The 23,641-nt window shown below is 44.4% G+C and overlaps 2 protein-coding genes across 4 annotated transcripts in view; both read left to right on the top strand.

Annotated features, from left to right (window-relative positions):
- Nucleotides 1-23,641, top strand: part of USP3 (ubiquitin specific peptidase 3) — a 215,956-nt gene that overhangs the window by 97,207 nt on the left and 95,108 nt on the right. The window contains exon 1 of one of the 3 annotated variants that reach the window (XM_032621499.1): nucleotides 23,153-23,519. The exons of 1 other annotated variant lie outside the window; for it this stretch is intronic. In XM_032621499.1, coding sequence (XP_032477390.1) covers nucleotides 23,429-23,519 — 91 coding nt within the window. In that variant the 5' untranslated portion in view covers nucleotides 23,153-23,428. Of the gene's footprint in view, nucleotides 1-23,152; nucleotides 23,520-23,641 lie in introns of those variants that run through there. One more of the 3 variants, XM_032621501.1, reaches the window with a different exon arrangement.
- Nucleotides 4,697-5,097, top strand: LOC116748471 (60S ribosomal protein L35a-like). The gene has a single exon (XM_032621505.1). The coding sequence runs from the start codon at nucleotides 4,730-4,732 to the stop codon at nucleotides 5,060-5,062; it is 333 nt and encodes a 110-aa protein (XP_032477396.1). The 5' UTR covers nucleotides 4,697-4,729; the 3' UTR covers nucleotides 5,063-5,097.

Here is a 23,641-nt window from a genome sequence, read left to right as displayed (position 1 = left end):
ATTAGAAATTGACACATTTAAAAATATTTATTAACTAATTTTAAAATAAACCCAGTACATGTTTTTTTTTAATTGAAGTATAGTTGATTTACAATATTGTGTTAAATTCTGCTGTACAGCAAAGTGATTCAGTTATACATATATATACATTTTTTAATAGTTTTTCATTATAGTTTACCATAGGATACTGAATATAGTTCTCTGTGCTATACAGTAGGACCTTGTTGTTTATGCATTCTATATATAATAGCTTATATTTGCTAGTCCCAACCTCTCACTCCATCGCTCTCCCAACCCTCTCCCCCTTGGCAACCACAAGTCTGTTCTCTATGTCCATGAGCCTGTTGCTGTTTCGTAGATAGGTTCATCTGTGTCATTTTTTTAGATTCCACATATGAATGATATCATACGGTATTTGTCTTTCTCTTTCTGACTAACTTCACTTAGTGTGATAATCTCTAGTTGCATTCATGTTGCTGCAAATGGCATTATTTCATTCTTTTTTATGGCTGAATAGTATTCCATTGTGTATCTTCTTTATCCATTCATCTGTCGATGGACATTTAGGCTGCTTCCACGTCTTGGCTCTTGTGAACAGTGCTGCTGTGAACATAGGGGTGCATGTATCTTTTTGGATTAGAGTTTTGTCTGGATATATGCACAGGAGTGGGATTGCTGGATCATATGGTAATTCTATTTTTAGTTTTCTGAGGAACCGCCATACTGTTCTCCATAGTGGCTGCACCAACTTACATTCCCACCAACAGTGTAAGAGGGTTCCCTTTTCTCCATATCCTCTCCAGCATTTGTTATTTGCAGAGTTTTCAATGATGGCCATTCTGACGGGTGTGAGGTGGCACCTCATGGTAGTTTTGATTTGCATTTCTCTAATAATTAGCAATGTTGAGCATCTTTGCATGTGCCTGTTGGCTGTTTGTATTTCTTCTTTGGAGAAAGGTCTATTTAGGTCTTTTGCCCATTTTTCGATTGAAACCCAGTACATGTTAACACAACATATTTTATGAAAAAGAATTATATATGCTTGAAAATTTAGGGAGATGAGCGGCATTGTTTACATTTTGCAAATCTCTTTACTGTCTGGCTTTAACAGAAGACAGCCTCATATAGATGCATAATTGGAAATGGTAGGAGTATTTTTTTTCTTTTTTGGTAGGAGTATTTTAATGGCCTTTTCTGATAATTAGGTACATATCATGCAGCCTCTGGAAAACTCCTCTGCCTATGCCTGACAGAATGAAAGTGAAAATTATTATGAAAATAGTTTTGACCTCACGGACCCCCTAAAAGGACTTCACGGACCCCTGTGGGTCCTTGGATCACACTTTGAGAACTGTTGCCTGAGTGAAACTTGCACATGTGTGCAAGGGATGTGCTAGGAGGGAGGGATGTGCTAGGTTGTTCACTGCAGCATTGCTTGTAATAGAAAAATCTGGAAACAACCCAAACATCATTCATCAGCAAGAGAATTAGTAAATGAATTACGGTTCATTCACACAATGGTGTATTTTACAGCAGTGAAAATAAGGCCTCTTTTCCTATCTTTGTACATAGGAAGTCTATGTATTAACAGAGTTCTTACATTTTGACTGAGTAGCTCATTTGATTGGTGTAGACCAGAGTGTAAATGAGGCCATGCACAAAATAGGTATGTAAGAAGTGGGCAAACAATGAACAAACCCAAAGACTGAATGAAGAGGCAAAGCCAGAGTCACCTACCTTCCTGTTGTGACTTTTGTCATGTTAAATTCTCAGGCTTGAAGCCTTTTTATTTTCTGAAGCACTTGACTTCAGCCTAATGATTAAAAGCTAACTTCCTGTTTTAAAATGATGTGTATGTCATGGCAAAGTAGTTTGCAAACAGTGGGACTTAATAAACACAAGCTCACAGAGAATTCAGCAAATTTATAAAAGACCTTCTTTTTGGAAGTTTGAGAGCACAGGGCTAATACAAGTACATTTTGTGTTTAAAACTGAGCCTTCTTGCTGGAATAAAAACATTTCAAAGCAAAATCTTCCCACACATCTGATCCCCAGTTAAAGGGAAAAAGGAACAATTGTGAGCTTTATAGAGGCCAAACAGGCCACTGAAACGATACTCATCAGCACAAAATCCTAAAGGTTGTAAGGAAGTAGACCCAGGATTCCTATGAATGGAATTGTTTCCCAAAGGGCTCCCCCCTCCACCACCACCGTCCTATCCCCTCAACACACACACACACACACACACACACACACACACACACACACACACACACACATGGGCTCTGTACAGTGTACTCTTTCAGATTAGAGGTGCAAGTGTTAGTCTTACAGTGGCCAGAGACGACCAAACTAAGAGGGGTTCATAAAGGATACACGTTGTATTTGTCTTTCAAACATACACTTATATTAGCAGTTATTAAAACAGGGACACCTTGTATATCCAGAGGTCCTTACCCAGCAAACTTACTGGTCTTTTTTTTTTTTTTTAATATTTATTTATTTTAATTTTGGCTGCGTTGGGTCTTAGTTCCAGCACGTGGGTTCTCTAGTTGTGGCACGTGGGCTCAGTAGTTGTGGTGTGGGCTTAGTTGCCCCATGGCACGTGGGATCTTAGTTCCCTGACCAGGGATCAAACCCGCGTCTTCTGCACTGGAAGGTGGACTCTTAACCGCTGGACCACCAGGGAAGTCCCCCAAACACACTGGTCTTGAACATAGGGGTTTTTTTCCCCCAAAAGATTTTCCCATTTTGTAGTATCCCTGTATTGCCCACCAGTTTTTTCCCTAGCTTAACTCCCAGGGAGCAGGCAGCCAGATATGGACCCACCAGGCAGGAGACTGGAGATTTCTTCTCAGGTGAAACTTGCCCAAGGGAAATGGCTTAAGAGATTGACAGTTGAAGGTCACCTAAATAAACAGTGGGGTCTCTGCCTAGTTATCCTGCCTGAAGCCTTTTAATCAATAATCCTCTTCTCTCTCTCTCACTCACACACACAGATTTTCCAATTAGCTTTTTCATGCTTCACTCTTAAATAAGGCTAATATTAAAATAATATTAAATAAGGCAAAATTCAAATAATTGAGGAAAAGTCTCTAAAAGATAGCAGCTAATACACACAAAACAATGAACTCAAAGAAAATAGAGAAATACAGAAAAGAGGAGGAAAAAAAGATATATTCTATGGTTAATCTTCAGGAAGAGAAAATAATGTATCCATGAAAAAAGAACAGGGTGCTAAAAAAAAAAAAAGCATTTGTAAAACAATAAAGAGCCCTTGGGATTAAAAATGTGACAGCTCAGTAAAAGAGTTAGAAGATAAAATTTAGGAAATCTCTCAGAAAGTAAATAAACAAGACCCCCCCATAACTTTTGGTTGAAATCTGGCATTTAAATGCACTTACTTTATCAATCAAAAATTATTTAGGAAGCCTTGGTTTAGGAGACCAATTTTTCAGTATTTCCTCCTCAGTCAACATCTCTGGCTTCTCAGACATGAAGAGACTCCACCCTCCCTTTCTTGTGTTTTGACTTCCAAGAGTTACTTACTTCAAGTGTAGAGGTATTTTTATGGATGAATCCATAAAGTCAAATGCTGGTTTCTGGCTAATAAGTAAAGTATAACTGACTAAGAAATAGATAACCCAATAAAAAAGTCCAGAAACCGACCCAAGTATATATTTGAATGTAATACCTGATAAAATTAGCATTTCAAATCAAAGGAGAAAGGAAGGGCTATTCAATAAATGGTACTGAGACAATTGACTAAACACCATTTTCCATTTGGGAAAGCCATTTAAATTATATTGCTACCTCACTCCTTACTCCAAAATAAGTTCCAGATGAATAAAAAACTCAATATAAAACATGAAACCATAAAAGTATAGAAAGAAAATATAGGTGAATATGTTTATCATCTTAGAATGAGGAAGGCCTGTCTAAGCATGCCATGAAATATAGAAACTGTAAAGGCAAATACTGATAAATTTGAGTACATAAAATTTTTTAATTTCTATAAAAGAATAAACATATTTAAAAGGCAAAATAAACTAATAATTTCAACATGTATGATAGATAACTGGTTAATTTCCTTAATGTACAAAGTATTTGCACAAATGAATAAGAAAAAAAAACCCACCCAAATGTATCAGTCAGGATCCAGTCAGAAAAACAGAAACCATGCTAGGTAATTCAAACAGGGAAAATTAATGCATCTGGTTACACGAATGTTGGAGGGTCAAAAGACAATTGGGTAATAGATTCAAAATTCATACCATAGAGAGCTCATAATGTTAATTTATAAAGAACACCTACAAGTCAAAAGGAAAAAGACCAACAACTTCACATAAAAATGGGCAAAGTATATGAAAAGAAAAGTCATAGTTAAGAAAATACAAATGGGGGACTTCCTTGGTAGTCCAGTGGTTAAGAATCTGCCTTCCAATGCAGGGGACTCGAGTTTGATCCCTGGTCGGGGAACTAAGATCCCACATGTGGCGGGGAAACTAAGCCTGCGTGCCATAACTACTGAGCCCATGTGCTCTACAGCCCAAGCACCACACCTAGAGAGAAGCACACACGCTGCAGTGAAAGATCCCGTGTGCCTCAACTAAGACCTGATGCAGCCAAATAAATTAATTAATTAGGGAGGTGTGTGGCACTCCCGCAGCTGAACTTTGGGGGCAAATAAGTGGGGCCTGCTGGGAACAGGACTTCTAAAACGACAAATATGTCTGGAAGGCTGTGGTCCAAGGCCATTTTTGCTGGCTATAAGTGGGGTCTACGGAACCAGAGGGAGCACACAGCTCTCCTGAAAATTGAAGGTGTATATGCTCGAGTTGAAACTGAATTCTATCTAGGCAAGAGATGTGCTTATGTGTACAAAGCAAAGAACAACAGAGTAACTCCTGGTGGAAAACCTAACAAAACCAGAGTAATCCGGGGAAAGATAACTCATGCTCTTCGAAACAGTGGCATGGTTTGTGCCAAATTCCGAAGCAACCTTCCTGCTAAGGGCATTGGATACGGAATCCATGTGATGCTGTACCCTTCAAGGATTTAAACTTACTGAAAAGTAAATAAATAAAAGTGTGGATTTGTTCCCTTGTATTTTTGTTTAATTAATTAATTAATTAAAAAGAAAATACAAATGGGTTTTAACACATGAAAAGATGCTCATTCAAAAGAAAATAAAAATTAAAACTATAATGAGATGATATTCTTCATTTGTCATTTTGGAAAGATCAAAAGCCATTAAAAACAACAAGTACTGACTCAGAACCATCCAAAATAATTGAAGTGGAAAAAGCAAGTTGCAGAATGGTGTGACAGTTTGTGTCCCAAAAACGGGAGAATAAGAATATATATTTACAATACATACAAGCTGCACACAGTATATATACACACACACCTACATACATACAATAATAATCTCTGGAAGAGTAGAGAAGGAAAAGTGCTAACTGTTGTTTTTGTCTGCAGGAAGGGGACCTGGAGAAAGGGGAACTTACTTTTTACAGAATACCCTTTATTTATTTATTTGTATTGTTGTCAAGTACATGTAACATAACATGTACCATTTTGAGTATTTTAGAGTGTACCATTCAGCAACATTTAGTACATTTGCAGTGTTGTGCAGCCATCGCCACTATCTAGTTACAGAACATTTTCATCACCCCAACACGAGACCCCATACCCATTAGCAGTCACTTTCCCATTCGCCCTTTCCCCCAGACCCTGGCAACCACTAACCTGCAGATAAGAAAATCTCTATGGGTTTGCCTCTTCCGGATATTTCATGTAAATGGAATAATATAATATGTGGCCTTTTGTGTCTGGCTTCTTTCAGTTAGCATAATGTTTCAAGGTCCATCCAAATAGTAGCATGTATCAGTACTTCATTCCTTTTTATGGCTGAATAATGTTCCACTGTATGAATATACCGCATTTTGTTTATCTAGTGTCAGTTGATGACATTTGGGTTGTTTCCACTTTGTGGCTATTGTGAATAGTGCTGCTGTGAACATTCGTGTATAAGTTTTTATTTGAACACCTGTTTTCAGTTTGCGGAGGTATAGACCCAGGAGTGGAATTTCTGGGTCATATGATAATTACTGAAAACTCTGTAGTGACTTTTTTTTTAAATTAATTTATTTATTTATATTTTGGCTGCATTGGGTCTTCATTGCTGCACGCATGCTTTCTCTAGTTGCAGCAAGCGGGGGCTACTCTTCATTGCGGTGCTCGGGCTTCTCATTGCGGTGGCTTCTCTTGTTGCAGAGCACGGGCTCTAGGCACGCAGGCTTCAGTAGTTGTGGCACGTAGGCTCAGTAGCTGTGGCTCACGGGCTCTGGAGTGCAGGCTTAGTAGTTGTGGCGCACAGGCTTAGTTGCTCCGCGGCATGTGGGATCTTCCCGGACCAGGGCTTGAACCACACTGGCAGGCAGATTCTTAACCACTGCGCCACCAGGGAAGTCCCTGTAGTGACTTTTGAATGTTGTACCACATGCATATATTACCTAATCAAAACTTGACTATTGTAATAAAAATAACTAAGTAGAGACAAGTGTATTGTTTTATAATCACATTTCGGCAGCTCTGCAAAATCAGCATTGGATCAGTAAAGGGCCTCACAGTCCTAAAAGAAACTGAGGTGTAGAAAGTTAAAATATAATCTAATTTTTAAATATGACTCATAGAACCAGTAGGTCTTCAGGCTACAAATGTTCCCCATCATTAAATGTTTCAGCAGCATTGCCCTGGTGAGCGTGGGAAGGGCTGTGAGAATGTTTTCTAAATCCATTTTTAAAAAGGTAAAGCGGTAATTAAAGTTGGCTTCAACCCTGTGATTGTTTGCTGCCTGGACTCTCAGTGGGAGCCTTGGCTCCTGCAACACCACCTATGTCCTCTAGGGGGCGATCCCCGGAGAGACTGGAGTTCCTGGCGTTGCTCTGCGCTGGTGACCGGGGTGTGTTCCTCCCGCAGAGCTTTCACAAAGACAAGGAGAGGGAACACTGTGACAAAGAACCAGCGATGGAAGGACACTTGGAAAACATTTCTCAAGCCCTTTATTTTTAAACAAGGAGACTGAGGCCCAGAATGGCCGCTGATAGTCACACAGACTTTAAACACCAAGTCTGGAAACTTCTGCTATGTTGCTTTGTAAAGTGCGGGGAGAGTGGGTTTCCAGGTCTGATAGAGCTAAGTTTGGATCCCTCCTCCTTCCCTCTCTCTACTCCCCAGTCCACCCAACTCCCACCACTTAACTTAAATGTGTGACCTAGGGCCAGTTAACTTTTCTGAGCCTGCTTCATTATCTGTATAATGGGGATAATATCATGAAGAAAGAAATGATGAAGGAAGGGAAAAATGATATCATGTATGTATAGGACCTTGTTTACACTTGGTGCCTATTGGTTCTCGATAAATATTTGTCATGTGAATGAACATGTCCCTCCTCTAGCCCTCTAGAGGCAGTGCTTCCGCTGCCCAAATAAATTTTTATTGATGACACTTTAGGCAGTATCCTTATGGGCTTCCTCACATCTAGAAAGCTGACCTTGGGAGGGAAAGGAAAGGAGAGTTTGGGGTGGTAGCGCCGCTCCTGTTGGGGTGAAAAGCTCCTTCGTGAAGCCTGAGCAGTCCCAGTTACTGCCCTGCTCTGCTGCCAGCACTTAGACGCCTGCACATCTGTCAGCCAGAGGTCCCCAGAGCTCCCAGGTCCTGACAGACTCTGCTGGAAAAGTGGGGTCCCTAGTGAGGGCAACAGAGTCAAATCCCCCTCGGCCCAGTTTCTGCCTCCCCTTCCCCAGTGCTCAGACAAAAGACCCAATTTGGCTATTTCAAGTAATACTAATCAAAATGTTTTATGGGAGCTGTTGTTTATGCCTGGCTATAAATGATCATGCAAATCAGCAAACACATCAGAATAATGTGGTGATAAATTATAGTTGTTTGCATTATAAAATTCAGGTCATGTTTTCTCAGTCTTCATAATTTATATGGTACAAACAATTTTTTTCAATTAGGTAATACGTTGTAATGTAAGTCTCACAGTTTGGGTCAGGGGGAGGAAACAGGGGGAATGGGCTAAAATATATTTTTTCATTACAAAAAATGTTGCTGCAATATACAAAATGGGGGAAATAGAGAAAAGAAAGTCTCCCATAATTCCATCATTCAACCACTGTTAGTGTTTTTCAGTAGATTTTTAAAAGATTTTTTAAATGCACTTTTTACAGAGTTGTAACCAGGCTAACATTTCATTCCTTTGGCAGTGAAAGTGCAGAGTCCTAACCACTGGACCGCCAGGGAATTCCCCAGGCTAACATTTCTCATTAGAAACCTTTGGCTTCCTCAGTGCCTCACAATGATATTCATTCATTCATTCATCAAACATTTCCTAAATGCCTACTATGTGCGCAGCACTGGGGTGCAAAGATGAATTAGACAGGGTCCTTGCTAGGATATTGTTCGTTCTCCTGTCACAGGCTTTTCAGTTTGTTTATGTATCTGCTAAATGGTGCTGTTCATTGGGGGGAAGCCCTCAAAAGAAGAGGACACTGATGTATTAAAGGCAGGGTACGGGAGTGTGTCTTGTGAGGGCAAGGAACAGCAAAGAGCCTGGCATAGCCAGAAAAATAGGAAGTGCTCAGTGAGTACTTGCTGAGTGAATGAATTATCCCAGCATGCAGTGCAAACACTTTGGTTTAGTGCTTAGAGTGCCAAAGTAGCTCTCAAATTGTATCTCTCTCTGTCTCCTTTCTTTCAGGTTTTCAAAAATGTTATCTGTGCAGATGTTATCCTCTTGAAATCTCTGGCCAACCTTTTAAGATCTCATTCCTCCCACTATCCTCCTCTAACCTCACTTCCCATTTAACTGAGAATTTGTCCATGACTTTGAGTTTTCCTCTTCTGGGTCACTTGCTTGGGTCTCTGTATCCTTCTTGGTCTAATGTGCCCAGTGCATAGAACTATAACTGGTTAAATTAAGTGATCAGTTAAAGATTTCTTAAATGAGTCAATGCATTTACCCTTGTGAGTTTCATCAATCCTTTTGACATCCCCTTTCTTTAGGCTTAATTTACTTGTGCTTCTTTTAAAATTAATTTTTATTTGAGTATAATTGCTTTATGATGTGTTAGTTTCTTCTGTACAGCAAAGTGAATCAGTTATACGTATAGATATATCCCCTCTTTTTTGGATTTCCTTCCCATTTAGATCACCACAGAGAATTGAGTAGAATTTCCTGTGCTATACAGTAGGTTCTCATTAGTTACCTATTTCATACATAGTAGTGTATATCTGTCAATCCCAATTTCCCAGTTCATCCCCACCCCCCCTTCCCCTCTTGGTATCCATAAGTTTGTTCTCTACATCTGTGTCTCTATTGCTGCTTTGCAAATAAGTTCATCTGTACCATTTTTCTAGGTTCATCTGTACCATTTTTCTAGAATCCCCATATAAGCGATATTATACGATATTTGTTTTTCTCTTTCTGACTTACTTCACTCTGTATGACAGTCTCTAGGTCTATCATGTCTCTACAAATGACCCAATTTTGTTCCTTTTTATGGCTGAGTAATATTCCATTGTATATATGTACCACATCTTTTTTTTTATCATCGTTATTGGAGTATAATTGCTTTACTATGGTGTGTTAGTTTCTGCTTTATAACAAAGTGAATCAACTATACATATACATATATCCCCATATCTCTTCCCTCTTGCATCTCTCTCCCTCCCACCCTCCTTATCCCAACCCTCTAGGTGGTCACAAAGCACCGAGCTGATCTCCCTGTGCTATGCGGCTGCTTCCCACTAGCTATCTATTTTACATTTGGTAGTGTATATAAGTCCATGCCACTCTCTCACTTTGTCCCAGCTTACCTTTCCCCCTCCCCATGTCCTCAAGTCCATTCTCTAGTAGGTCTGCCTTTTTATTCCTGTCCTGCCCCTAGGTTCTTCATGACCATTTTATTTTTTTAGATTCCATATATATGTGTAAGCATACGGTATTTGTTTTTCTCTTTCTGACTTACTTCACTCTGTATGACAGACTCTAGGTCCATCCACCTCACTACAAATAACTCAATTTCATTTCTTTTTATGGCTGAGTAATATTCCATTATATATATGTGCCACATCTTCTTTATCCCTTCATCTGTCAATGGACAGACGCTTCCATGTCCTGGCTATTGTAAATAGTGCAGCAATAAACATTGTGGTACATGACTCTTTTTGAATTATGGTTTTCTCAGGGTATATGCCCAGGAGTGGGATTGCTGTGTCATATGGTAGCTCTATTTTTAGTTTTTTAAGGAACCTCCATACTGTTCTCTATAGTGGCTATATCAATTTACATTCCCACCGACAGTGCAAGAGGGTTCCCTTTTCTCCACACCCTCTCCAGCATTTGTTGTTTGTAGATTTTCTGATGATGCCCATTCTAACTGGTGTGAGGTGATACCTCATTGTAGTTTTGATTTGCATTTCTCTAATAATTAGTGATGTTGAGCAGCTTTTCATGTGCCTCTTGGTCATCTGTATGTGTTCTTTGGAGAAATGTCTATTTAGGTCATCTGCTCATTTTTTGATTGGGTTGTTTGGTTTTTTGATATCGAGCTGCATGAGCTGTTTGTATATTTTGGAGATTAATCCCTTGTCAGTTGCTCATCTGCAAATAATTTCTCCCATTCTGAGGGTTGTCTTTTTGTTTTGTTTATGGTTTCCTTTGCTGTGCAAAAGCTTTTAAGTTTCATTAGGTCCCATTTGTTTATTTTTGTTTTTATTTTCATTGCTGTAGGAGGTGGGTCAAAAAAGATCTTGCTGCGATTTATGTCAAAGAATGTTCTGCCCACGTTTTCCTCTAAGAGTTTTATAGTGTCCAGCCTCACATTTAGGTCTCTAATCCATTTTGAGTTTATTTTTGTGTATGGTGTTAGGGAGCATTCTGATTTCATTCTTTTTCATGTAGCTGTCCAGTTTTCCCAGCACCACTTATTGAAGAGACTGTCTTTTCTCCATTGTATATCCTTGCCTCCTTTGTCATAGATTAGGTGACCATAGGTGTGTGGGTTTATCTCTGGGCTTTCTATCCTGTTCCATTGATCTACTTGTGCTTTTTCAGGACTCACGTGAGTTAGTGTCCATTTTTCACTCAGTCTGTTCCTTTCCCCGGGAGAGGGGCCACGTGCTACCTCCCAGGGGTGTCTCTTTGCATACCAGCCTCTTTTGGACTTAAAGAGGATGGAGATCTTTTAGGGAAGGGAAGAGAGAATGCCTGCCTGCCTGCCACCCAGCACTCAAAAGAGCAGGCCAATCAAGCCCAAACTCTCATGCCTTGGATCTTCCCCAACTCCACCCCAAGAGTCTATCAGAGTGTGGATCTAGAAGCCATTTACACGAGCTCCCCATGGGAACAAGAAGCTACAAGAAGGCAGGCAAAGGAGTAAGGGCTCTAATTTAAGATTAGAGCACATAAGATTCACATGTTCTAGTCAAATCCATATTTATAAAAATAAATCCAGATTTTCAACCATGTGACGATGTCTGTCTCACACCACACCAAGACGTCTTTATGGGGCTATCACAGAGAAACAGGATAGAAACCCTGGGCTGGGGATGAGGAGACCTGGTTCTCTTCCTGGCTTGGCTTCTCTTTTATTAATTTTAATTTTAGTTTATTTTTTCAGCTCTATTAAGGTATAATTGACAAACATATAAAACATATAAAGTGTCCATGGTGGTGATTTGATATGCGTATACATCGTGAACTGGTTTGGCCTCTTTAGGTGTCAGTTTCCTCATCGGTAATAGGGTGACTGGACTACGTGACCTCCAAAAGTCATTCAAGTGCCAAGATCCTAACCCAGGATCCTGTCTCCAAGGGAAAGACTGCCACGTGGCATTCAGATCTTCCCACCATGACAACTGTGCAAACTAGTATCACCCTCACCCACAGACACACAACACTGTCCTATCACAGGGAACTCAGTTTTGGACAGGCTGCTGGTGCACAGAAGGAAGTAGGAGGTCAGCGTATTCAAGGGAACTCAGCCCTGAGAAGAGCTGATGGCCCTGCCCAAAGTCTCGGGAGGCTGAAATGTATCAAAACTCCCATTTAATAATGTGTACTGAGAACCACAGGTGCCACGTGAAGGACATTGCTGTTCCCATCCCACCCTTCTCCACCCCATTCTAAATCCTGTCCCCTTCACCCGTTTCCAGGATGGCTGCCCCTAGAAACCAAGGTACAATCCGAAGGCTGTTTGGCAAGTGTGAGTGTCTCTGTGACAGGCGGGGCTCCCTGGTCCTCTAGAGTCCTGCCCTCCTAGGCCTCTGTCCCCCCACACCCTCAGTGCCAGAGACACAGTGGCCAAGTTCCTTTGCAAATGCCCTTTCTCCATGCTCTTGGCTGCTTTTCCTATTTCTGATTACTCAGGTTCCCATTAAAGTGTGGGGATGGCTTTGGGGAAATCCTCTAGTAGATGCTAATTTAGCATAAATGAGATTGGAGGAGCTGATTTCCTGGGAAGTGTCTGACTTTATTAGTTGGGAAGGGTGTAGCCCACCTCCTACAGGGCCTGGGGCTGCCCCCTTTTGCCAACCCTCCCCCCCCCACTCTTTCCTCAGAATCCTTTCAGTCTTCGCCAACCCCTCTGACCTCCTTGCAACCAGGCCCAGGTTGCAAGGAGGTCATTTTTGTCTTCCAATGGGAATATTCTAGTAGGCTTCTCCCCAGATAGCCACTCTAGGGCATCCAAGGCAAAAGAGCGAGCTTCAAAAATGTATATAGGGTAAAGTTGGTGACCCATGTTTATAGGAACCTGCTTTATGAATGGCAAGAGTTACACGTTCTACACATATTATCTCAACCATTCTTTACCACTCTATGGGGTAGGCACTATCGTAACCCCCGTTTTACAGGTTTTGGACCTAAGCGGTTCAGAGAGAGTACATCGCTTATCCAAGATCACAGTTATTAAGAGGTAGAGGGGCGCTCAAACTCAGTTCTGTCCATTGCCAAAACCAAGTCTCTGTCCATCAAGTCACTGTCTTCAAAGGCCAAACATTTGTTGAGGCCCTACTATGTGTAAAACCCTGGGGCCAGTACTATGATAAATATCCAGATGAATGAGGATGGGCAGCTCTTGCATTCCAGCGAGACAGTTTCTAACTGGGCGGTACTATAAATGTGAGGAATTCTGTTCCAAAGCAGATTGCAGTAAGTGCTGTCTCTAAGGACAAGCAGAGTCCCATGGGAACGTGAATAAAGGAGGGAGATTAATCCATGCTGTGTGTTTGTGAGAGAGGGAGAGAGAGAGAGAGAGGAGGAAAGAAGAGAGGAAGAGGAGAAGGAGGGAGTGGGAAAGAGAGAGAAAATATGAATGAGATGGGTGCTGGGCAGAATTTTTCTAAACATGGGCTTGGTGTTGCACCTCGGTGGGTTGGAGGGCTTCCACAGGCTGGAGTGAAAGAGGCCGAACAAAGAGCTTGAGCAAGAAGCCAGGGCGAGAGCACTGAGAATCTGCTCAGCAGTCAGGCCCGTGTGGTAGGTGGAGATGCAAGGCTGGCAGGTCAGTCAGGACCAAATTAGGGGAAACTTGATGCCATGGAAGGGTCTAGGCTTGCTTCTGGGAGCAGTGGGCAGCTGCTGACAGCTTCTAATAGAGCACAGGCAGGAAGTGATGATGCAAGCTTGCAGTGAGATCTGGCAGTGAGAGGTGGGGATGTGGCCTTTGCGTGGTTCCTCCCTTCTTTGGCCAACACCCACTGCCAGGCTGGCCACTCACGAAGAGAACTGGTTCCAGCTGTGCAAGCTCCCAGTCTTAGCACAGGCTGAGCACAAGGCCCCTTCAAGGCCTATGGGAGGGGTTCAAAGAAGGGAGTGTCCTGATGTTTTTTTTGGCTGTCGGGGAAGGTGTGGTCCAGTAGGAAACATTGAGGGTCCTGGGGTAGGAGATGGCGGGCATGGGCAGGGGAAATGGAAAGGAAATGTATTCTGAGACATGGTGAAGTCTTTTCAACTCAGCCAAAGCAGAATAAGTGCCCTCGCCCCTTACAAATTCAGGCTAATTTCTGACTTTGAAAATCTTTTTTAAGGAAGTACAGATGAATTTGTCTTTCAAGTGCTGTAGAAACTCAGTGAAATCCAGAAACCAGTTGCCAGGCCATTCAATTCACCAGAATTATTTTTTTGATTCAGTTATAAGAAAAAGTGGTAAATGACTATAGCCAAGTTAATATCAGCACGTTGGGCTTCCCTGGTGGCGCAGTGGTTAAGAATCCGCCTGCCAGTGAAGGGGACACGGGTTCGAGCCCTGGTCCGGGAAGATCCCACATGCCGCAGAGCAACTAAGCCCGTGCGCCACAACTACTGAGCCTGCGCTCTAGAGCCCGCGAGCCACAGTTACTGAAACCCACATGCCACAACTACTGAAGCCCATGTGCCTAGAGCCCGTGCTCCGCAACGAGAAGCCACCGCAATGAGAGGCACGTGCGCTGTGACGAAGAGTAGCCCCCGCTCGCTGCAACTAGAGAAAGCCTGCTTGCATGGCAACAAAGACCCAACGCAGCCAAAAATAAATAAATTAATTAATTTAAAAAAAAAGAAATCAGGATGCAGTAATAACCAAAATGGGAAAATAATTTAAAAAAGAATAAATACCTGTGTATGTATAACTGAATCACTATGCTGCACACCTGAAACTAACACAACATTGTAAATCAACTATACTCCAATATAAAATAAAAGATTAAAAAAAATCAGCATGTATTTTCTACAAGATTAATGAAGAGTAGCCCGTGCTTGCCGCAACTAGAAAAAGCCCGGGAGCAGCAATGAAGACCCAGTGCAGACAAAAATTAAAAAAAAAAAAAAAAAAAAAGCAGCTAGTTTAGCTCACAACTCAAAAAAGTACTTAAAAAAAAAAAATCAGGATGTCAACCATAAAACTACCCACTGTGGATGACCACAGGCAGAATCAGCGGTGCACGTAGAAGGTGACAGTCTAGGACCCATTCGAGGGGTATGGGGGAGGCAAGCCTGCCTCTGTAGCCATCTTTCTCCAGGATAACCAGCTCATGCATCCTGCACACAGGAAGGGCCGAACGAGAAGCATGAAAAAATCCTTTTGCAGCTTCGCTTTGCACAGACTCTGGCAAGAGAGGAGCGCTCTGATGTCAAGAGCTGCCCAGAGGACTCTGTGTTGCTGGACAAATGTGTCACCTCTCTAGCACCAGTTTCCTCCTCTCTGAAACTTCTGGCCCTTCCAGTTCTCTCATCATTCTGCCCTAAGGGCTCTCAGGGTAATCTTCCACGAAGCCTTGCTGATTCTGAGCTCCATTTCCAGCCTGAAAGCACCAGCCGCTCCACAGGTAGCTGAGAAAGGCCAAAAGGGCTCTAAAGCCCTTTCCTTACTTTTCCACTATTGTTCTTCAGATGGTAATAATGTGGAATACCTTTTTTCTCCTGCTGCTGCCAATTTATAACTGGGTCAACCACAGCAGAGCTTTCTAGATGATGGAATTATAAAATATGCTTATAACCTTTGGTGTGATTACATAAATGCATAAATTATGGGTGTTGGCAACTTCAGAAAATGGTTCTGATCATGACATGTGGATCCCTGTTCTCCCTTTCCAAACATTAAGTATTTGGCTAAGGGAGACAGAGCAGGGGAATCTCCATTTTGGAAGCAGCTATTATTATTCCTATTTCATAGACACAGGCTCCAGAGAGGTCAGGCTGCTGGCCCAAGGTCACACAGCAGGCCAGTGGCAGAAGCAGGACACCAGCCTGATTGGACCCAAAGCCTTGCTTCTTTACAGTGCATCAGACACCTCATGGAAGGGTCTGGGACTATGAAAATCTACGTTCTGGTTGGGTGAGAAATTCATTTTCTGGTTAGCTGGATATTCCTGATAGCTGAATTGTCAGGTTAGGTTAGGTTAGGAGGAGTGGGGGAAGGCAGAGACGGAGGTTCTCTAAAGCCTAGGATTCTTTTCCCCACCAAAATCCTGCTTCTTAAAGTGTATGAGCCTCTCCCTCAGTGGTTTCCAAGCTCCTCATGGACACAGTCTCAGAGGTCTGGTCATGATTATGGTGTGGGGCAGTCACCTCTGCATTCAAATCTCTCCCATTTGGTTCTTCTTCTTTTTTAAAAAAATATTTATTTACTTATTTGGCTGCACTGGGTCTTAGTTGCGGCCAGCAGGATCTTCGTTGCAGCCTGTGGGCTCTTAGTTGTGGCATGCAGGATCTAGTTCCCCAACCAGGGATCAAACCCGGCCCGCCGCACTGGGAGCATGGAGTCTTAACCACTGGACCACCAGGGAAGTCCCTCTCCTATCTGGTTCCACCTAGGTGTGTGCTGTGGTTTTCATTTGCATTTCCCAGATGACTAATGCAGTTGAACATCTTATAGATGTTAATAATTGTTAGTGGTACCCTTTTTTCCTCTGTCTTATCTCTCATCTTTCTGCGTCTTTGCACCCTTATCCCCTCTCCCAGGACCTGGCAAAATGCAACCCTGAAAGAGTCCCAAGTCCTGGGAACCCAGATTTCTCTATGATGGCAGTTCTCTGCTCCAGAGCGTCAGCTGCCCTTTAATGTCTTTCTGCCCTCCTTGCCAGCCTCACCTCTCAGCTTTCTACCTCCTTGCACGTGACTCTCCAGCCAGACTGGCAGTCTCAGACCCTCTCTGAGTCTCTGAGCATTTGAAGGTACAGTTCCCTCTGCCTGGGATGCTATGACCCCCTCCCCCACTCTACCTGGTTAACTTCTTTTTTAATTTTTTATTTATTTTTTAATATTTCAATAAATTTAACCAGAACAAACGTAACATAGGGGTAAAAAAAAAGATTACAAAAACTTAAACTACATCTTGACAGAGACCTGTAGGAAATAATGTGCAAACCAGCGCTGGTCCCCAGAAACACTTTGCATTAACTTTTTTTTTTTTCACACACACACCCTGTATTTTATTTTTACAAGAGAGAAATAAACTGACACCAAGCATTGTAAATGGATGACCACAACAAAAGCAACAACGATTGCAATTACCAAACATGAAACACACTCATACTATGTCATAATATTGACATTCAGTCCAGTAATCCTCCACTGTAACAGGGACCTGGTTAACTTCTGTATACCATTCAAGTCTCAGATCATATGTCACTTCCTCCAGGAAGTCTTGCCTGATGCTTCCCCCACCCTCACCCACCAGCCTGGGTTAGTTGCCCCTTGTTTGTGGCTAAGTAACATCCTGTACTTCCCTTCATAACACTTATCACGCTGGGTTGCACTTGCCTCTTTGCTGATCTGTTTCTCTTGCTCCCTTCCTCATCCCTTTGAGGATGAGACTTTGTGTTGTTTCACTTTTATATCCCGTGAGCCTTGGGCATCAGTATATTTGTTGAATGAACAATCTGGCCTGGATCCCTTTAAAAAGGATAAAAATCTGCCCTTCTGGCCAGCTATCCTAGAATCAATGATTTCAGGCCATCATCCTTCATCCCCCACATCAACCCTCCTATTTGACAAGGTCTCAAGGAAATGGACACTTATTGAGGGTCTACTGTATACCAAGCACCAAGCCAGGCCCTTTCTGTGTGAAGTCATTTTCACAATTTAAAGGCTTAAGACTCCATGTCTAGATGGCACTTTGAAATTCAGAGGCTCTGATGTCCAGTCAATGAACAAAGGGGAAAGGAGTGATATTACACTTTCCATCTTGACAGTGGCAAAGAGATGTCAACAGAGGAGGCCCCCATGTAGTGCAGAGCTCTAAGTCCCTGTACCTTCAGTGCCTGGCACGTGGCAGGAGTGCATACAGTGTTTGTTGGGTAAATGAACAAATGGTTGAAGAGGAAGCACAGAAAGAAAGAGCAGACTGGAAGCTTAGAAGACCCAACATTTCTTTCTGGACCTGACCTAATATATTTCCCCCACGTGTTGATAAACAAAACTAGACACTGAAGTATTTTTGTCATGGGCAGCTGTCCACAGTGCCAGCTAAGGCTGATTCTTGTGATTTCTGCTCACTCTATTGACTAAAGGGAGCTGTAAAGGGAGGTGAGAAATTTCTTTTCTGAAACCAGGAGGAAAAGAAAACAGATTTGGGGTGAACAGTTAGCAGTCTCTGCTGCGGGATACAAGGACGGTCTTGCCTCTGCCCGTGTCACTGGGTGGCCCTGAGCTATCACAGGATAAATGGATGTTCACTCTAGAACGGCCCTTGGGGATCATCCAGATTCAGCTCCCTGATTTTACAAATGGGAGACTGGGGCCCAGAGAGAAAAGTGACTCCTTGACTTGTGAAAGAGTTGTTTGGTGCTAGAGCCATTTGGTTTTGCTTAATTGGTCAGTGCTTTAGCTGCAAAGTGGGTCTTTAAACAAGAAAACCTTCTCATCTCCTTCATAAAAGTGCTGTGAAGTTCACATTTCAATGATAAAGAAGAAAGCATTAAAAGCAATACAAATTAAGATGTTGATGATACAACGATTGTTACAATGGTACTGAATATAAATGATCCTTTCTTTAGTTACTTAAAAGGCTCTTCTGTGTCCTGTGGTCCTTAAGAGTCTTCTTCCTTATCAGGAACTTCAGCTACCCCCATAAAATACGGCAAAATTATTTAGCTGGCCATGTGTGTGAGGGGTGAAAACCACTTTTGATAAAAGAGCAATTACTAATTGTGTAAATTTATGCAATTGTTTATACCTTCTTTGAGCTTTAGTTCTTTCATCCGTAAAAAGGAAATGATAATACCTCCAACTAAGATTTGTTGTGGGGATTAAATAAGAAATGAAAACCACTTGATATAGTATCTTGCACCCAGTTGGGACCCACTTAATGTAAATTTCTGTTCTTGCAGAGTTAGGGTCCTTTCTGTGAATACCTAGGGGAACATTACACACAATGATTGATGTAATTGCTCTTGAAAGGGGCACTTCCAACAACATTTAATCAATAAATATAATCTTTTCCCAATATCTTCAATCGCTGAACTCATTGCCTAGGATCTACAGTTGAAAAGAAAAGCATCTGCTCCCAAAGGAGACTGAAATGTAAACAGAAAAGCCCAGCACCATGTGACAAGATGCAGGAACAGAAAGAGTGATGGTGTGAGGGGAGGGCATAGACGTCTGTTCGGTTGAGTGATGGAGGGCTTCCCTAAAGAGGCTGTATGCTTCATGGGGGAGGAGTTACAGCTGGGCAGGTAAAAGGGAATGGAAGGGGGAGGACACAGAGGTGTGAGGAAGCACATTGTCTATAATGAGGGAGCTATTTTAGATATTGCTAGAACCGTTTTTTTTTTTTTAAAGCTTTAACAAAAGAGAAGGGACAGGTGACTGTGATGGCAGTGGGTTTCCAATTTTATCTTGCCACACGTAGGGAGCCACTGAAGAATTTGGGGCAGGGAGATAATGCAAAAGGGGTGAATGAAAAGAACTGGGAGAATGACAGCCAGTGAGGGCTGCCTGGCTGAAGCCCACACCCAGCCCCATCATTCATTTAATCATTCAACAAATAGTTCCTGAGGACCTGCCATGCACCAGGCTGAATTCCAGAAGCTGGAAATCAGGCAATGAACAGGACTAGCAAGGTCTCTGTTCTCATGGAGGAGACTGACAATAGATAAACAAGTAAACAAGGAAGTATCAGATAAGTGCCTCTTGGAAATTAAACAAGGTGATAAAAGAGTCCCTGAGCGGCTTCTCCTCACCCTCTCCCCCTCCTTCCGAATACTCACCAAGCCTCCTCTTGAGTTTTCCAAGGAGGTTTTGCTCCTAGAAAAATCTCTAAGGTAAATAATTAACCTAGCTCTCTCGGTGCTTCCAATAAGGCTTCTTCCCCTGGGCCTGGTCAGCTTGCAATCCTCGCTTCCGGACCACCAATTCTGCCAGAAGTCTCAAGTCTAAAAGTTAGGGGATGGTCATAACAACCTTGAGACCGGTCCTGATCATGGTTCCCTCCGCAACCTGTAACCCCCCACTTAGCCACCCCCGCTCCTGGCTCAACCCTCCCTCCTCCCTTTATATAGATATAGCCTTTAGAAGAAAAACATTTGATAGTGTGATTGAAATTGTGCATTCCTCTCCTCTGAAAAATGCAAACTTTTAAAACTCGTCCTCCTCTGCTGGCAAGAGCCGCCCTCCTCCCGCATCCCTACCCCCTGGGACTCCCGAGGGCTGGGCGGGGACTCTCGGAAGCGGCGCGTTCCCGGCACCCGGCACCCGGCACCCGGCACCCGCGCTGGAGGCTGGCTCTGCACCACCAGGGCTCACCCTTGTGTAAGTCAGAGCTCCTCAGCGCCGAAGGGATGTGGGCCGAGAACCAAAAAGAGAACGTAGTAATAAATGTAGCTGAAGAAACGAGGGACTAAAAAAGCAGATTTCCCAGTGTGCCCCGTGGTCTTCCCCCGTTTGACATATTTACTCACCACGAGTTTTTTTTTTCCAAAGAAAAAAAATTTTTTTATTATGAAAACTTTCAGAGACAAAGGAAACTTTTAGGTAAACCTAGCAAAAGTCCCAGGAGTGACTTCTGATTTTGCCTAGCTTCTCTGAACTGGCTGATAGTCATAGTTCGCCCTCTGCGGTCTATACCAGTCAGGGGGGGCTAGGTTAGGGGCCCTGCTCGGAGGGGTTTTTATTCTAGTTAGGGCGAGAAGACTCTAATAAAAACTATTTTTCCTTTCTTTTTTTTTTTTTCTCCCCTGGCAGATTACACCTCACAAGGTGTTTTCACATTCCTGATGCCTTTAAAATCATAAACTCAGAGCTGAAGGGAAATTTACAGATCAAGCGGGGGAGAAGGGGATGACTACCTGGCATATATTGGGCCACTTCCTAACCGCCTGCCCATGATAGACATTGCTAATCGATCACTCATTCATGATTGAACACATTTATTGGATGCCCTCCATGTTCCACATGTTATGTTAGGAATACAGCAGGAAACCAGACAGACTTCTTTTGCTACCCTTATGGACCTCCAAGGGGAAGACAGACATTAAACAAATAATTACGTGCCTGAAGAGTGTTTTAAAAAGGCAGAATATGGGGGCAGACAAGGGCATCACACACCTGGAGGTAACCTGGCATTGGGGCAGGGGCAGGAAAGGCCTCCCTGAGGAAGTGATGTTTAAGCTGAGGTCTAGATGATAAGGAAACTGAGTCTTTGCGAGGGTGAAAAAGGAACCATTACGTGCTAGGATAAAAGACTGGCGTGAGTTCAGGGCATGTTTCATGGCTAAATGAGGGGGCATGGATCGTAAACGGGGGGTAGGTTTCTGGAAGGAAACAGAGGTTGATACAGCCAGGCCTTGAAAAAGAATCGGTTGATAGGAGGAGAGGGTTGGGACAGCCTGGGCAGAGGTCACATTTATTGTTTATCCTCCCCCTTCCTAGGAATTATTCTCTCACCTGCTGTCATTAAAAAGAAAAAAGAAAAAAGCTATAAATTATTGACTATCTGCTATGGGGTGGAAATTCTCACGAATTCTCGCATCTTCCTTGAGAGATAAGTATTATTTTCCCAGTTTTACGGATAAAAAAGGCTTGGGAGGACTAGAGACACTTGCTAAAGTTGGTCACCAAGTAGGCAGCAGGGCTAGGATTTGAGCAGCTGCACTTTCCACCACAACTCGTCACTGCCATAAAACCTCAAGATGGCTTGCTCTAAAGCAGTCAAGTAAAACTTGGGGAGCAATCAAAGAGCATTGACAGAGGAACTGGAAATACTCCGGGAGTTGGTGAAGGGGGGGCGAGGGGGGGGGAGGAAAGTGTGGGCAGAGAGGCCGCAGGTGAGTGGACACCGTTAGGCAGAGGAGTGCGCGGCCGAAACCGAGAGGTGGCGGGTGGTGGGGAGGATGGCGAGGCGTCCTAAGTGACTGAGAGGGCATCCCTGGACTGCTCCAGGACTGCACTGCGGGGAGGTGCCCTGCTCTAACCACTACCCGGCCCGGCCCAGTTAATCATTTCCTGACCTTCCTTCCTCCTCTCGCCCAGCCCGCAGGATTGCCACATCAGCCTCCCCCTCCCCCTACTCGCCTCCTGGCCCTGTTGCTCCTTCGCCGGGTTTTACAAGGAGCCTCAACTTTGAGGCAATGTTCGTAACAGCCCGGGACGTCCTCAAGGCCGTGCCCCGGAGAGATAGCAGGCTCGCTAGGGTGTAACGCTTGCCCTACCGGCCGCTGGAGGCCTGCCCTATCCTCTTTTCTACGAAGGGGTCAGAGAGGCGGGGATCCAATCCAATCCCGGCACGGATTAACCAATTACAGACTCGGTTTCCCCTGCGGTAAAAAGGAGGATGGTTTAGAGCAGCTGGCGGTGTGGTGCGAGGTTTAAATGAGGTAGCGTGTTAAGTGCCTGGTTAGGAGACAGCAGCAGGTGTTTAACAAATGTTAGATCCCTTCCCTTTTTATCACCTGGTAACCGGGACCGCCCTGCTCAGCACACCCAGGTTAGTTACCTCATTTAAACTTACACCGGAGGGTGAGGTACGAATGTCCGACCACGTGCTCGAGGTAATGCAGCTGGTGAGTCACAGTGACCGGGTCTGAACCCAGATTCACGATCGTCCCCGCACTCAGCACCCAGGTGGCTGGCAAAGGCCACGTGTTCAGAACCTAGAACCCAGTCAGTATCGTACCTGCCGCAGGGAGCAGACCACTAAACCAGTACTGCTCTGGGACCTATGCATCCCGCTGGGCCACCGGGGGCCAGGCCCTTAACCCCTCTGAGCTTGTGCCTTCGTGTGTAAAATGGGGGCTGTCTGTCTGCCCGGGTGGTTTTAATTTTCTTCTTCACACTTTCTTGTGTGGCCAGATTTTCTACCGCAGTGTAGTCCGGCCACCACACACTACGCAGGGTCAGTCTTCTCTGACTGTGAGCGCTCGCCGGGCCGGGGTAAAAGCCGCGGACCGGCCCGGCGTGCCCCGGCTTGGCGCCCCACCCTACCCGGGGCCGGGGGAAGCCGCGGCTGCCGGGGACAGCAGAGTTGGGAAAGTCACTTCCGAGCGCTGTCCGACGCTGGGCCACCAGCCTGCGAGCGCGGGGACCCCACCCCGCGGGAGAGGACGGGGGCGGGGCCGGGCCTGTAGGCGGGGCCTGCCCAGGGGAGGGGAGGGGCCGGCCTGGGAAGACGGAAGCCTCCAGCCTAGGGGTGGCGGCAGAACCCGGATGCCGGAGCACCACGTTTTCCGGAGCCGGGCTTCGGGAGACGGCGGGCGGGAAAACCCGGCGCCCGGAAGCTTTTGCTTTCTTTGACGCAAGGGCTCGGGACGCAGCCGCCGTCGGCAGAGCGCCCGGCGAGGAGCGACCCCAGGCAGAGCCTTCGGAGTCCCTCCTCCGCCCCTCCCCCCCACCCCGCCTGGTCTCGGAGCCTCAGTCCTCCTCGCCGCCCTCCTCGTGGCCATGGAGTGTCCGCACCTGAGCTCCAGCGTCTGCATTGCCCCGGACTCAGCCAAGTTCCCCAACGGCTCCCCGTCGTCCTGGTGCTGCAGCGGTGAGTGCGGCCCCAGGCGGCCCTGCAGCGCACCCGAGGCCCCGGCTCTGCCGGGCCTGCCGTCTAGGGGCCGCGGGCAGTCGGCGCGCGGACTCGGGGAGCGGTGCGGGCGAGCCGGGCCC

Source organism: Phocoena sinus, chromosome 2, assembly GCF_008692025.1.
Source record: "Phocoena sinus isolate mPhoSin1 chromosome 2, mPhoSin1.pri, whole genome shotgun sequence".
Lineage (NCBI taxonomy): Eukaryota > Metazoa > Chordata > Mammalia > Artiodactyla > Phocoenidae > Phocoena > Phocoena sinus.
This window is presented reverse-complemented; position numbering and strand designations above follow the sequence as displayed.

Excerpts from the sequence above, each read along its gene's own strand:
- LOC116748471 (XM_032621505.1), top strand. The coding sequence starts at position 4,730 with ATGTCTGGAAGGCTGTGGTCCAAGGCCATTTTTGCTGGCTATAAGTGG.